Consider the following 16,664-nt stretch of genomic DNA (forward strand, 5'->3'; position numbering starts at 1 on the left):
GTTTGAGTTGGAAAGCTGTGTTACAACCCAACTTTCTCAGGACCATTTAAATGTTCAGAAGGCTGTGATGAAATCGCCTGGACGTTTTCCCATCATATGATGGATGGAGAGTAGCATGAAAGCCTTGTGGGCCATAGAGATGTGTTTTTTTCTGTTCCTACTTTTTTCAGTTCGCATTGGACCACTTTGAAAGGTCTGGAACTCTGCCAGCTTGAATAGAGACGCTTGTGTTGTTTTCCCGCAGCCTTGGCTTTGGCGTGTTGTTTTCAATAAATCAAAGAGTTTGTAGACACTACTCTAAGAAAAAAAGCCCCCCCCTTTTTTTTTTCTTCATTTTTTTTTTTTTTTTTTCTTCATTTTTTTTTTTCTGTAATGGCCAAAACAATGACTCAAGCAGTATTAGTGGCAAGTCATACTTTTTTATTTATTATTTTTAATATTTCCACCATTATTGTGCAGGAAAGAACAGTTCATTGACCATTATGCTAATGGGGCACTACATGAGGAAAACTGCCGTTAAATAGCCTGTTATAAGTTTTAAAACAAATTTAAACTTTAAAATGAAATGAAACAATTCATTAAACAGCAAAAACAGGTAACATACACATATATTAAACTGTTGTTTTGCCCAACAGAAATACAGCTGAAAAACAAGGCTATAATTGCAACAAATGTCAATAGATGTTTTGAACTGGTAAAATGGGGATGAGTACATTAGGCTTACCACCTGTGTGACGACTAGCCCCTCTCTCCCTTACCTTTTTTTTTTCGTAAATATGTGCTTTTTGAACACATATTCAGCCATTATGGTGCTAAGCCTAATGCACTTTAAAAGCTATTGCCATTTGTTCCAATTATAGCTTTGTACTCATTTTAAAAAAGTTTCTCAGAAAGTGCAATTGATTGGTGGGTTTCACTAAGTTATGGAAAAAGCAAGTGACAAAAGTCATTAATCTACAGAAGAGAAACGTGGAAAGGTGAATTTCAGGACATCAGATCAGAGATTATTTAAACGTACCAGCGGATCACCCTGTTACAAGTGAGCAATTGCTAATTGTCACAATACAGCCTGGGAACATTATTGCTCACTTATTTTTGGCAGACAATTTTAGGGTGGCGATTTATTTATATTACACTCTGTTCTTTAACCTTGGTGAGAGCGACTTGAATTGTGTTGGGACTTAATTCAATTTAGAGTCCACTGTGACACTTTTGGATTGTGGGAACGTAGGATACAATGTCAGTTTGGTTTCTTTTTGTTGTTTGCTTTTTGTTCAAATGGAGATAACGAAAATAATAAACGGATCACTGCTTTATCGAGGGATTTGTTAACTCTGCTTAGCTCAGTGCTTGCCATGCATGTAGAATCAAGGCCATTGCATCAAGCACACATTTGGCCTTATTCACAAGCAGAACGAATTTCTGTGTAATTTGTTCATAAATACTGTGCATGCATTGAATTCAAAGAGACAAATTATGAAGAAATGGTTTTATGAGTGATTCACACAGAAAGTGGTTGATGTTTCATGATTAAGGCCCAAATTGTGTCCATTCACATCCTCTGGTTTTAAAGGAGAAGTTCGCATTAAGCATAACTTTGTGCATTTGTAGATGGTTGTTTTTCAAAGTTCAGTTATCCATCCCGAATGCAGCATGACCTGATTCATCAAGCAGAAACAAAAATGCTGTCGCCCCATTGGTCTTTCATTGGAGATTGATGCCCAGATTGGGCATTAACCTCAGAGGGAGCATCAAAGGTCAGATCATGACAGGCAGAAACATATGTCCCCTCATCCATGTTCTGACTGTTCAGTTCAAGTCTTTTCTTATTGCCTTTCATTTTAGAATAAAAACTGTGACTGGCATTTAAAGATCTATTTGTGCAGCCGTCATATTCTACCTGTGAAAATAACCAACCAATGCAATCGTAGAGAGAGGTTTTCCCGCAATCAAAAATCTGTCTACTCTGCACACCATTGACATTGTGTTTTTACTTTGTTGGTTATAACTTAACTTTGCGAGCGAGCAGAGCTCACAATGAACAAACTCTGGCATATCGAACAGATTCTGACTAACTTAAACACCTCTGATTGGCCATTGCATTCATGCGCTCAACAAACTTGTCTGTAATTGGCTATAATGCTCAGCGCTGTCAATAGAAACCTTTGATGCTCTTCACAGAGCGCTCATATAAATACACACGGTAGCGTTTGAAGCAGTCAGATTGTACTCTGTCTTACCGGAACTGCAGAAAAGCTGGTATTATGTTTTTATTTATTTATTTATATAAGTATCGACTTAGCACTGAAGTACTGGTGCTTTTGACAACCCTATGCAGTAGTTGTTTACAATCTTTTCAATCTTTGTCGATAATGGCATACCCTGAGGCTTGTTTTCAGGATGTATTCTTTCCACACGCTACACTTACATCAGGGGCTTTAAAACTTTTATTAATAGCTTTTCACTATCAGCGATGAAAGGAAAATTTATGATTCTTCATGGCGTATTACTGTCGTTCAGGGAGCCAGAACCCCATTTTGATGTTTTGAAGAGAAACTGAAAATTTAATCTGGGATTTTAATGCCCCTGTTGTCACCGCCTGTAATCATGTAAATATTCAAACCATTATTTTCATCAAATAGTTCAGCCAAAGTTGAATTTGCTGCTTTTACTACAGACTAATGGAGTAAAGAAGTCAGTTTAGTTCATGTTTTTTCGATTTTGAAGTACATTTTCTTGCAAATGTCTTTTATTGGACCAAGCTGCATTACTTACCTGTCATTTTGAGGCTGTGGCTTTTGTTCATCAGTACCGTCGTTTGACGTGGTCCTGAATTGACAGCTCGCGTGCGCTGGAGGGCTGACATGATATTACTGAAACACTGCTCCAGGTAAAGCTACTGAAATAGGCTCATTTGAGTGACATGATTGAAAATTCAGTGAACAGAAGAAAGTGAACATGATGGTAATAAAAAGTCTTCGTATTTATATAAAGCTTTTAGGACAAGGAAAAAAAAAAAAGAATACGGTGTTGAACTAAAGCAACAAGCAGATGCTTTACTTCATTTTAGGGTTTTTTTTAAGCATGCCACAGATATAAAATCATTTTGACTTAACCTCAAGTGGCTTATTGCATTTAATTAATTGCAGCAACATTATTAAAGTATGTTCATATACACTGCCATTCAAAAGTTTGGGATTGGTAAGATTTGTTTATGTTTTTGAAAGAAGTCTCTTCTGCTCACCAAGACTGCATTTATTTGATCAAAAATACAGTAAAAATTCTGAAATATTATTACAATTTAAAACAACTGTTTTCAATGTAAATATATTCTAATATGTAATTTATTTCTGTGATCGAAGCTGAATTTTCAGCATCATTACTCCAGTCTTCAGTGTCACATGATCCTTCAGAAATCATTCTAATATGCTGATTTGCTTCTCAAGAAACATTTATTATTATTATCAATGTTGAAAACAGTTGTGTACATTTTTTTTTTTTTTTTCAGGATTCTTTGATTAATAGAAAGTTTATTTTTCAGAATGTATCTGAAATCTTTATAACATTATACACTACCGTTCAAAAGTTTGAGGTCAGTAAGTTTTTTTTTGTTTTTTTTTAATATATACTTTTATTCAGTAGAGATGCTTAAATTAATACTTTTATTCAGTGAAGATGCATTAAATTGATCAAAAGTGACAGTAAAGACATGTGTAATGTTACAAAAGAGTTGTATTTCAGATAAACACTGTTCTCTGAGGTTGAGAGTTCTGTCATGTATTGACCTGAACAATCAAAGTTTGAAGTATAACACTCAGCATTTTGCTTTGCACCAACCTTGTAATTTTCTGACCAGCGGTCAAATGGTGGCTTGTACTCTCATTCTTGTTTTTAAACGGCATCTGTGAAATGCTTGGGTGATACTGCGGCCACGAGTCTGTGCTGTCAGTAAATCCCAGCAGGATTGTGTGACAGTTGAAGTGGCCTGACTTAGACAAACCAGAGATCCCATCTCTGTGAACTTAATCGAGGGAAATGACACCATGGACAGCACTATGGGAGCTTGACATCCTGGCATCTTGTTTTCTGCTTTCACCTTGAGGAAGCGTTTGATCAGACCCCTTGAGTATGTTGGTATTGTTACATATTTGTGTGCTTGGAGGACTTTAAAATTCGTTGAGCTTTGAAATGAATGTTGAACCAAAAATATTAAGGATGCACCAAAAATCATCCACTCCCCACTTCGCTCTGCTCACATGTTCTGATAATAATCAGTTTCCTAGGACCATACATTATTTGGATAATTGATCAAAACAATAAGTTGATTTAATCTTATTCTGTTGCATAAAACTGAATGAAGAATAATATATTAATATCTAATATTTTTTTTATATATTTTCTGTCCAATTTTAGTGTGTTACTTTAAATAAAAGTGGTTATTTTATTTTATCAGCGTATATTTTTAAAATTCAGATTCATTAAAATTATTGAATTTAATTAAAAAGTCTAATATTATTAATAATATTATACAAATAAAACTAATTTAAAATAAGAAGTAATAATTATTAAAATGTCATATTCAGTTTTGGTTTTCAGGCAAGCGTATATATATATATATATATATATATATATATATATATATATATATATATATATATATATATATATATATATAATATAATATTTAATATATATATATAATATATATATATATATATATATATATATATATATATATATATATATATATATATATATATATAATATTTAATATATATATATATATATATATATATATATACACACACAACCGCTCAAAAGTTTGGGATCGGTAAGACTTTTAAAAAGTTTTTAAAAGAAGTTTTGTCTGCTCACCAAGGCTTAATTTCTTTAATTAAAAATACAGTAAAAACAGTAATATTGTGAAAAATTATTACAATTTTATATTTTAATATATTTTACAAAGTAATTTATTCTCGTGTTGGCAAAGCTGAATTTTCAGCATCATTACTCCAGTCTTCAGTGTCACATGATCCTTCAGAAATATCATGATCCTTCATTAAATCAATCAAAAGTGGCAGTAAAGACATTTATAATGTTACAAAAGATTAGATTTCAGATAAACACTGTTCTTTTGAACTTTCTATTCATCAAATAATCCTGAAAAAAAATATTGTACACAAATATGTTGTACAATTGTAAACAATAAATGTTTCTTGAGTATAAAATCATCATATTAGAATGATTTCTGAAGGATCATGTGACACTGAAGACTGGAGTAATGATGCTGAAAATTCAGCTTTTGCCAACACAAGAATGAATTACATTTTAAAATATTTTCAAATAGAAAACAGTCATTTTAAATTGTAATAATATTTCACAATATTACTGATTTTACTGTATTTTAATTAAATAAATGCAGCCTTGGTGAGCAGACGAAACTTCTTTTAAAAACATTAAAAAATCTTACCGATCCCAAACTCTTGAGCGGTAGTGTATATATTTTATTATTGTTCAAAAGTTTAGATTTCACTAAAGCAACATTTATTTGATTCAAAATAAAGTATAAGGAAAAAAGTAATATTGTAAAATATTATTGCAAATTAAAATATCAGCCATTGTCCACTGCAGGAATAAATTTTAAAATATATTAAAAAAGCTGAAACAAAGCCATCGCTCTATTCTTCAGTGTCAGATGATCCTTCAGAAGTCACTCTAATATTTGTATGTTATGTTATGTATATGACAGGTGCAGTTTTTCCAAGAGATTTTTGAATATGATGCTGTAAGCGACACAGTGACCTGCTCTGTGGGTTTTTTTTTTTTAGGACATCATATTATTTAGTTATGTATTTATTTTTTTATTTTATTTTATTTTATTTTATTTTATTTTATTTTATTTTATTTTATTTTATTTTATTTTATTTTATTTTATTTTATTTTATTTTATTTTATTTTATTTTATTTTATTTTATTTTATTTTTACAGCTTATACATGACTGACTGGTTAGAAATACCGATCATTTTCTCAATTAAATGCACATTTCAGTGTGTATATGCATGTGTGCTTATATCGGTTTGGTGTTTGTAAATGTCTGGGCTTCTTTTTCTTACACTAGTTTGAATAGCATCAGGCCAAAGCAGATTAATTTTCTGAACAGTGATTCTGGACTAGCTTTTAAAACAAACACCCGTCACAATGACGCATTTTAATTTTTAATGAAATAGACCTGCCTGCATATGGATAAAAGCACTGGAGCATGCTTCACTGCTCCATTGTAAAGTCATAATTCTGCTCTATTACCTTATTTCTTTGCAATTCAATGCTCAGCACCTCACTCTCCAACAAAAGCATTCGCTTACGACTCCAGTCGCCATGACAACCACAGACAGACAGGGCAAGTCACTGAACACAAGTTTTTGTTTTGATGTATCATGTGCCTGATCTGAGATCAGATTTATATTAGAAATCCAGAGAAGAGACTGATCCTAGATCAGCCATCTCAAGTCTCACTCCCAACTGTTCAATCCTGCATCTCTGCCGTGGAGCTGAATTTGTTATTCGGTGACCTTTATTGAGACAGGGACTCAGGATTATTTTGTATTCAGTTACATGGAAAAAACAACTTTATTATCTGTGGTGCGATGCCATCTGAGCATCAATCATCAGTCCTAAGTAGCTCTCATACATCCATACCTGCTAAGCCCTGGCCATGGTAAAGAGCTCATCGCCATGGCAACTAATTCCACCCAGTACCTCTCAATGGGTTGATCAATATAGAAAGTTCAGGCCTCTCCATATGCCTGTGGCTCTTTCCACACCTCTAATCCATGCTTCTAAAACCTTGATCCTCCTTTCCAAACTCCCAATTATTCACGAGATGGTCTAGTCTTGAAATAACTACATTTGAATGAATCAATTGAATGTGCTGTGTGTAATGGGCATAATTAGTCTGACTTTTACATATGGATTTTTTCTTTCATAAGGATCAGTTTCCCACAGGACTGAGAGAAAGCTGGAAGTGCAAAAGGCCTGCAATAAATGTAAAAAATGTCCTCATTTAACCAATGATTGCTGGGAATATAGTACTAATAATAATAATAACCTTGACTGGTTGAGTTATGATTACATTCTTCTTTTGAGCACTATAAAAACAACTGTAGTCATTTGAGAAATGTATTTTATTTTTCATCAGAATTATTGCACTTTTACTATTAAGCACAAATCATGTAAACTCATATGCATGGTTTATTTGACCTAATCTAGTTTCCTGATTTATTCTTTATCATATAAATGAACACTCTCTATATTATGAAAACTCGTAAAACAAGAAACTTCTCTCAAAATATAATTAGCATAATGGCAAATTACGTTAATGAAAATTTAATTTAAAAAAAGACTGTATTGTCACACAGAGGTTATTCAGAAAACACAATCACAAACAATATAGTTCAGATCTATGTTTGGATTTATTACAGTTCATCACTGGCTGGGTTTCCATTACAGATTTGCGCCATAATTTTGCCATAATTTCTAAATGTTGATTAAAAAACTATTGCGAAATGACAGTTAAACCAATGTTATGTGACTAAAATAGTTTATTATGCAACATGATTTTTTTTCATCTCGTGATAAGTCATTCCAAAAATCATGGCGATGGATTTTGGTAAGTTTATGTATATCACAGCCACTGCATTAGCCATTATGTTAATCGAAGGAGACGTAGGCGTGTTATCCAAACATTAATGACAAGGAAAGCCCCATATACTTGGGAGCGGCCATATATGAGATGTTTTTGGGAGGTTATACAGTAGTACACGATTTCACAGAGGAACTGTGGATTCAGAATTTTCGGATGAACAGATCAACTTTGAGTTTTAGCGCCTGCTGTATCATGCTCAAGGGAGCCAGTTTCTACAAATAAAGCATAGCAAAATCTATTTATAAACTTTGTTTAGAAGCCAGAATTTCCATAATTCTTTTGTCTTTTATGAGTTTAATAAAGAACTCTGTCTCATCTTCTGTCCAAACATAATGTGCCATCTTTAAAGAATGATCATGTGACAATTGCGTACACCAGGTGACCTGTAAATGTGAAAAAAAAAAAATTATATATATATATATATATATATATATATATATATATATATTTTTTTTTTTTTTTTTTTTTTTTCCATTGCAGTTTTGTGGAATATTCCTTGAAGCACCTGCAAGTGTAAAAACCTTTTCGATATATGGGAGTTTGTGCGAAATTGACGTGTTTCCATTGGGCGTATTTTCCACGCTTGCACATGGTTGCCAGATTGCAAAGATTAAGTACACAAGGCAGATAATGTGTCCTTTTAACAGAAGAACTCTGACCGGGGGATTTAAAATCTTGAGATCTGGCAACTGCAAACATTAAAAACAGTCTGTAATATTCGGTCTCCTTTTTTATTAAAAAAAAAACAAAAACAAAATAGATTTTGGTAAAGTTTTTATTTTTTAACTACATTTTAGTCTCATCTTTTTTTTTTTTGTCAACGATATTATATATTACATATAGTCACAGATATCGTTTAATGATGTTGGCGTCGTCTTGTCATTGTCTCGTCTTAAGGCTCATTCACACCAAGAACGATAACTATATTTGCGTCCACACCAATGCACGATATCGTTCAGTTTATTATAAGCGCGCGCTGCAGTTATGTCGTCTGCCGCTCTAAATGCTCAAGATCTTTAAAGCAGAATGGATTCTGATTGGCTGTCAAGTATTTGAAATTGATTCCAATGATATTGATTCTCTTTGCTGTAATTGTTATAGTTGTGGTGTGGACTTTTATCAATATCATTACAGTTATTGTCTTTGGTATGAACAGACCTTTAGTCAAGGAAAAAAAAAAGTAGTCAACAAGCATTTTTCGTCACAGATTTCATTAACGAAATTAACACTACTTCTAATAAAGGTTTCTTTATTCTCCACGAAATTCAGTAAAGAGAGTTTTGGCAGTCTTCTCTCGCTGTTTCAGTCAGCTGTCAGGATTCAATTATGCAAGAGCCATAAAGTTTAATTCACTTCATTTGACACATCACTAAGCATTATGCCTCATTTCTGCCGACAGGTGATTCAGATTAACTTTGAGGAGTTTGACCTAGAACTGGGTTATGACACGCTAACCATCGGTGATGGAGGGGAAGTAGGAGACCCCAAAACCATCTTACAAGTGTGAGTATCTTATCCACAGTCTGTGACGGTAAGATGATACACATGCAGTCCTTTACACAGGTAGGGCATTCTTTACTGTTCCTGAATCAATATTCCTCTCAGCCAGTCTCAGTGCTCTGGGCAGTGGTTGTTTGATAGGAATGTACCAGGAACAAAATCCCACTAGTGTAAATAATCATGGCACGTCTTCAGAATACATTCAAATGTTTCTTTTCCTCGTTTGGCATACTTGGAGTCCAGGATATGTTTGTCTCAAGTTATGAAGAATGACGGAACTGTGCATACACTCGTTTTGTGAAGTTAATTAATTAGTACATGAGTACACAGCAATATGCGACGATAAATGACAATGATAATCTAAGGTGCTTTATTTAATGTTAAAAGCATCTAATGTGAGTTTTTCTGTGACCTTGCAGAGAGACTCCACCCACACACTCTTCTGATTGGCTGCTATTTTTTATTCATTTTGTTGCATCTCATAATTGTGCCACATTTGGTGTGGACATACAAGCTGTTTGTCTCGGAAATCTTATTGCAACGCATTTGGACAGGACATGGTGTTATTTTAAAATATGCAAAACAGCAATAAAGTATGCGTAGGTGTGCTCAACCTTTTGTCTGGTAGTGTACATTCAGTGCGATGTGCTTCTGTTTTGTTTGTTTGTATGTGTCTAATCTCTCTCTTCTCCTCAGTCTGACAGGCAGCTTTGTTCCCGACCTCATCGTTAGCATGACCCATCAGATGTGGCTTCACCTCCAGTCTGATGAAAGCGTGGGATCTATAGGCTTCAAGATCAACTACAAAGGTACCTGAAAGGCTGTGAATAATGTATAGTCACTTTGGGAATGATCTAAAAAGTAACTTAAAAGCAAACAGAGAAAGAGAGAAAAAAAATGGTTTACTTGATCAAGTAGGCCTGTTGCGATTAAATGATGTCTGTTGGTGATAACCACACTCACGCAGCAAGTGTAAGCTAGAATTAATATATATTGTGATCACAAAATGCTCTGGTTTCACTTTTTGTTGTCACTCCTGGTGGAAAACATTTTTTTTTTTTTATTTTATTTTTTTTTTATAAATCATATTGGTGATTTACGTCTTTATGTGGGTTTTGCAAATATTTAACCAATGAAAAGTCTTAAACACACCTCGTAACTCCATCGGTTCCTTAAACTGTCAGTCAAATCTCATAACTCCGCCCTGCCTCTATTGTGAATGAAGTGCTGCACACATTTTGAAACGTCTCTGCTTGTTTGCAATGCAATGGTGAAAAAACAATAAGTACAGCATTTTCTTTACACTAGAAACATGTTTTATGTATCTGAGGAGTGAAGAAGAGTGTATTTATCTAGCATTTGTCATCAAGTCACAGCTAATACTGTCTTAAACAGACTGTGTGAAGCACCTCACCTTTTATAACATGAGATTTTGGTCAAATGACAAAATAAATAAATAAATAAAATGAGTGCCAACATAGTTACGATAAACTTTATAACCTGTAAGTTGATGAAACATTTCAAGATCATATAAACAGAGATTGTGACTAAACCCCGTAACTCCATTGGATCTTTAAACTGTCAGTCAAACCTCATAGCTCCGCCCCTCCTCTATTGTGAATGATGTGCTGCACACATTTTGGAGCATCTCTGCTTGTTTGCAATGCAATGGTGAATAAAGAACTGGTTGTTTAAATAAGTACAGCATTTTCTTTACACTAGAAACACATATATAAAGGCTGATGTTTTATGAATTTGAGGAGCAGAGAAGACTGTTTTTATCTAGCATTTGTTATCAAGTCACAGCTAATACTGTCTTAAACAGCCTGTGTGAAGCACTTCATCTTTTATAACATGAGATTTTTTGTCAAATGACAGACTGAGTGCCAACATAGTTACGATAAATGTATAACCTGTAAGTTGAAAATTTAATGTGATGCACTTACTGCCTAAAATGTGGCTGTTCTAATGACGGACAAAATACGTTTGTCTAATGTTCACTGGTCAAAAACCTCGTAATTCAATTCGAGAATGTTAATAATATAATGACACATGCAAGTCTGGCCATATATAAAGCCACAATATAAACTTTGACAACACATTGTTTAATTAAATAAATAATAAAATACTGTGTTTTTCCATTTCCTGAAAAGTAGCAGTTTTGGACTTCCAAAGTTTCCATCTGACAGCGACGATATAAGATTAAATAACTATTCATTCATCGAAAATGTCAAGCTAAATGTTTGTGACTGTGGCAATCCTATTATCAAGGTTAAATAGAGGGAATGTGGCAGAGTGATGAAAAAAAAAAAAAAACATTTACAACTGCAAATAAACACAAAGTGAAAGCAGGACAAACTAAAATTGTATAAACAACCTGTCTGGCATCAGCCCAGATTCAATCAAACGTCCAACCTTGTTTTCTGATGCTGTGAGAAAGTGTTTTTCACATCCACTGAAAAGAGATTAGACATCAAAAGGCCAGGCATTATTTACCTGGACATGTCCACTATTTCCTGCGCGAGTGTTCAGAATACATGCTTAGTAGTCAGTGTGCATAAAAGTGAAGCAGTTCCCACAAATCACTTCTGTGGTCTCTGCTGAATGCACGGCTACTAACTTTCATCCCGAACACATGAGCTACATTCACTTGATAGAAGCAGCAATCCCTACAAAACCCATATCTTTGATTATCTCTCCTCCCTCAAGGTTTTGTAATAAATTAGTGTCGGGGTGATGAACAGCGTGCCATTCAGTATAATGAGAGAGACTGACTGAGGTAGACAGAGAAAGAGACTGAGAGAGCAAATGAATCCCCTTAAGTGAAAGACCAGAGAGATAAAAAAAATAATAATAATAAAAAAAAAGCAGATTACTGTATGATATCCCTGGGAGAGACTGCTAAAATATTACAGATTGTATTAGATTTGTCTTTTTTCATTTTTCTTCTCTACACCTATTATAATTCATCCTATATATGTCACACACAAGAGCACTGGCTTTGTTTCTTAATTTTCAATTTCTAGGTTCATCTAATTGGACCTGTCTATCATAAATACATGATGGTCATACATGAGGGGATAAAAAAAAATTCTATTCCATACATTCTATGCACCAGTTGTACCACTGTTATGGGATGCCGCAAGTAAAATGATTTGCAGAGTCTGGTGTGGAAGAATTTGATTGCATGTACTTGAACCCAATTTTTGGATGAATTGTGAGAAAATTACTATTTATTTTTAGTCATCTATTCTTATATTTTCATTTACAACACTCTTCATATTTTCACCATTACAGTGTCATAGTCTAGCACAGTATTATTAGAATAGTAATAGTATTGAACTATTCTTCTAACTGAAGAATATTATGAGTTTAACATTGAATAAGGTTGCATAAAAAAATAATAAGCTTTGGAATGAGATTATGTCTTTTGGATTGTGTTCCAAATGACAGATAGAACTCAGTGAGGATCCATATGATACATCATGTGTGTATTAAATCTGATATATAATATAAATCAAGGGCCCTTTGAGGGATCCATCCAGATAACGCACACATTAATGGTTCACAGCACTCATTCATTCAATGGAAGACATATTGAGGTTTTCATTGTCTTGTTCCCTCATAGTTCATTTACCTGTCAGGTCAAGATTTCACACAAAAGGGTCACTTTAACATGATACGGACTTAATGACATATTAAAAATGATGAATTTGGGGGCCATGATGAGGATTCGTAAGGAGAGAAAAGGCAGAGAATAAAGTGCAACAGTCCTCATTTCGTTTCTCCATAGGGAAATTGATTTTGAACAATAACTTAGAAACCATTAAAGTCAGTCCTACTGTGAGCTTCGAGGTTGTATTTGCTTCTGTTGAAGCCGTTAGCCTGCATTATTATTGCAGCAGACTACGACTACATTACCCATGATGCTGCACAGAAAATTCCACCAATTCCAATACACCAATGTTTTAAAAAAAACAGAATTTGTACTTTTTTGCTTTAAATTTTGCAACATTCACCTTGTAGCTGATTGGTTTGATTCATGGCTTATAATGCTTAAATTTTTGAAATCCCTATGGGAGAAATAAATGGAAAAAATACACCTGGAACCAATGCCGCTGAAAAAGTGGACGGGCACTGTTGCACTTGATAGGCAGCAACTGAAGACCATTCGTTTCAAATGCATTCACAACAAGCCCGTCTTTCAACATAGGGAACATTGGAGATATAATTTATCTAGTCTAAAGGCCAATTCACACCACACCAACAGACGCTGACCAATGCAGACAATCACCAGATTACTGTATGTCACTTCGCAGACATTCCACGACCTGACAAGTGCCAGTTCAGCATGCTCAATCAGCGAAAACAAGCTCTGACAGATGCCAATAAACAGAACCTGAAGAAATGTCTCTTGCCATCTGTTTGTGCAGTGTGAATTGGCCTTAAGAGTGTATACTTAAAATACAAATGCAGTACATTATACTGACGTCTGTGACGAATGCATAATCAACATGGGTCATTAATTGTGTTTATGTTGACGGAAGTTTGATGGCTACATTTTACTTATTAGTAAAACTACATCTGTCATCTGTTGATGAATTTATACCCTTATGTTTTACCTCTGAGGCTGCACTGTGTTCTTATTTCTTGTGACAAACTTAATGACAGAAACACATTTACTTGATCACAAAGGTTCCAGTTGACATATTAAAACTTGTAGACAAGCACAGCTGAAGTGTTACCATGATTTGTATTCATTACAATCCCTTATTCTTAGTCTCATTGTTTGCTTTGTGTGCTTTATGGCATTAGTCAAAATGAATGTGACTCAATTAAATCAAATCGTTGTGCCTTGAACCTTTTTAGACTGACTTCATATTCTTAGTTTCAAAAGAATAAAACTGACAAATGTATTATTTTTATATGCCTCATATTTATAGCCCTCCAATGGGGTGTTGGTTGACTTGAACCTCCACTGGTTACTTAAAAGGTTACCCAATATGCCTTTTTTCAAAGTTCTTTTGTTTTTGGGCTCTACAAGAACAGGTTTTCATGCTTCAATGTTCAAAAAACACATTATTTTCCTCATATTCTCCATTGTTCAGCTCCTCTCTTCCCAGTCTGTCAGTAACGCTCTGTTTAGTTCCTGCCCCTCCTTCTGAAAAGCACAATGTGCTTTGATTGGTCGACTGGACCAGCGTATTGTGATTGGTCAACTGCTTCAAGCGTGTTTGGAGAATGTCCCGCCCCTTACCATAACCATGAGTTTCAACACACTACTAACTCAACTAGGCCCCGCCCTTTCATTCTGCACATGCCTTGGGCGGGAATTATTTAAATGAGGAATATTGTAACGTGTAGAAAACTCAAGACTACAATAGAGGAGTTTCAGGGAGTTGACACTGATGTAGAGAATAACTCCCGCTGGAGGGACTTTGCAGACTTTTTTCATGCTTCAAACAGCAACATTACACACTAAAGAAAGTTGAACATGTAAAAAAGGTTCTCTTTACAGACTGCAAGTTTGACTTTGTAATAACATTGAAGAAACTTGTGGTGCAGACTGAATTCCCGGTTACCGGATATTGCCGATTACAAGTGTTTTTAAATGGCCTTCTTTTGTTTAAATAATTCAGAGAGTAACAATCTACTCAAGTGAAGGGCTTATGCATTACTGAAGCTTTCAGTGCAGTTTGCCATTGATTATCCACGAGCTCTTTGCTTTGGCACACAGTTTCAGAGCACCAGCATATGGCCACGCTCATTAACATACCTTCTCTTTAAAAATAATTTTGCTTGTATTCTCTATGGCCAAAACTCTCCAACGACTTTGTCATGGTTTAAAAACCTAATTTAATTGAATGCTTCAAAGAAATAAAACCAGAGATCCGCCTGGGAGTTTGCTGGTGTGCATTTGACTCATGTGACTCGTGTTTTAGAAAAGCCTCGTTTCGCGTCTAGACCACATAAAACTCGACTTTGCGATAATGAGCACTTTCTTGAGAGAGATAAAGTCAGCATTATTGAAACGAAACAATATCCATGGAATACACAAAGGGAGAGATAAATTACTTGCCATTTTCCAATGAATAAGAAATGGTTTTGAGATTAAATTTATTTATAGGCTTTTATGTGAAGGCTGACTTAATGAGTCCTGCTATGGTAAATGCTCAGAATGCTTTTTGATGTATTACATGCCAAAGTTCACTGATACTCTGTAATTCCCTGGCTATTTCAGGAAGAAAAACACAGGTCCCAAACTTGCCCTGTGTGGGCTGTGTGTGCTTACATATACAGAATCAACCTTTTGTATTTGATTGGATAGCTTGTTGATCTTCACAGCGAGGTCCTCAGGTTTACAAGCGCACAGAACACCCATCACATTATCCGCCGCGAGAGAAGTGTAGGGATTCGCATCTGACACGCTGACCTTACGTCGGAGTGTAGTGCTGTCCGGAATTATTCACACGCCATCAGCTCCTACAGGCAATTTGTACTCTATTTTTTGCCTTATCATAAATACAAAGCAGTAAATATGGCCTAACCTTCCCCTAGCCACCCCACACAATTGACCAATGGAGTAAAGCATTGTGGTAGTCATAAAGAGACTGTCATGTCGGAAATTAATGCCATACATCAAGCAATGGTCGAAGACCTCCATTATACCTCAGGAGAAATCCCACTTCCTACATTCTCAAACTTTGATTTGGTTTTAAATGAAATTTAGTTGTTTTTTTTCCCCCTCTCACCATCCTTCCTTTGGCAAACCCTTAAGCATCCTTATTCAGAACAGAGTTCATAGTTCAACTGTGCATGGCCGTGCAAAGTGTCTGGGAAGATGTATTGCCCATTCCAGCAGCCTGCCGCCCACCGAGTCGATTCTACGCAGATGGAAGGTGTTATCTAGGTATAGTGACCCCCAGACTAGGTTTCTGGAATGTCCTGGATGGCCGGCTCCACCATTAAAGGGTCCAGGTGTTGGAGCTTATCTAGGCTGAACAGAGAGTTTCGGTGGCATTCTGTTCCAGTCTACTACTCTTGAGTGGAGAACATCTGATGAACTCAGTCCATCATTGGACTTTTGCAGTACAGTTCAATGCCAATTGTCTCATTTCCTCAGACTGGAAGGCTATGATTGAGTCATTTGCTTGAAGTCCATATTTATATTCCACTTTAATATGGAGAGGACTTGACATTAAATTTCTCCAAACTAGCTCAACCAGCAAGACTTCCTTGAGCCATCAGCTGCACCAGAAAGATCATGCTGTCTGATTATCATTTTTACTGGTGAACGAAATGGCAGTCAGACCAGCCTGATTAATGAAAATTATAACTGAAGCCACAGTTAAGACCTGTTCACATCAAGGACGATAACTGCAACGATAATGATAAAGATAAATCTTTAAAAGTCATTCTAAATATAAAAGAATAGCAGAGTCCACACTACAACTGTAACAG

At 35.0% G+C, this 16,664-nt stretch overlaps 1 protein-coding gene across 1 annotated transcript in view; it reads left to right on the forward strand.

The window, feature by feature from the left end:
• The window catches only part of csmd3b (CUB and Sushi multiple domains 3b), a 514,670-nt gene that overhangs the window by 287,571 nt on the left and 210,435 nt on the right, over nt 1-16,664 (forward strand). The window contains exons 11-12 of the mRNA XM_067361816.1: nt 9,103-9,206; nt 9,900-10,012. Coding sequence (XP_067217917.1) covers nt 9,103-9,206; nt 9,900-10,012 — 217 coding nt within the window. The remainder of the gene's footprint in view (nt 1-9,102; nt 9,207-9,899; nt 10,013-16,664) is intronic.

Source organism: Chanodichthys erythropterus, chromosome 15, assembly GCF_024489055.1.
Source record: "Chanodichthys erythropterus isolate Z2021 chromosome 15, ASM2448905v1, whole genome shotgun sequence".
Lineage (NCBI taxonomy): Eukaryota > Metazoa > Chordata > Actinopteri > Cypriniformes > Xenocyprididae > Chanodichthys > Chanodichthys erythropterus.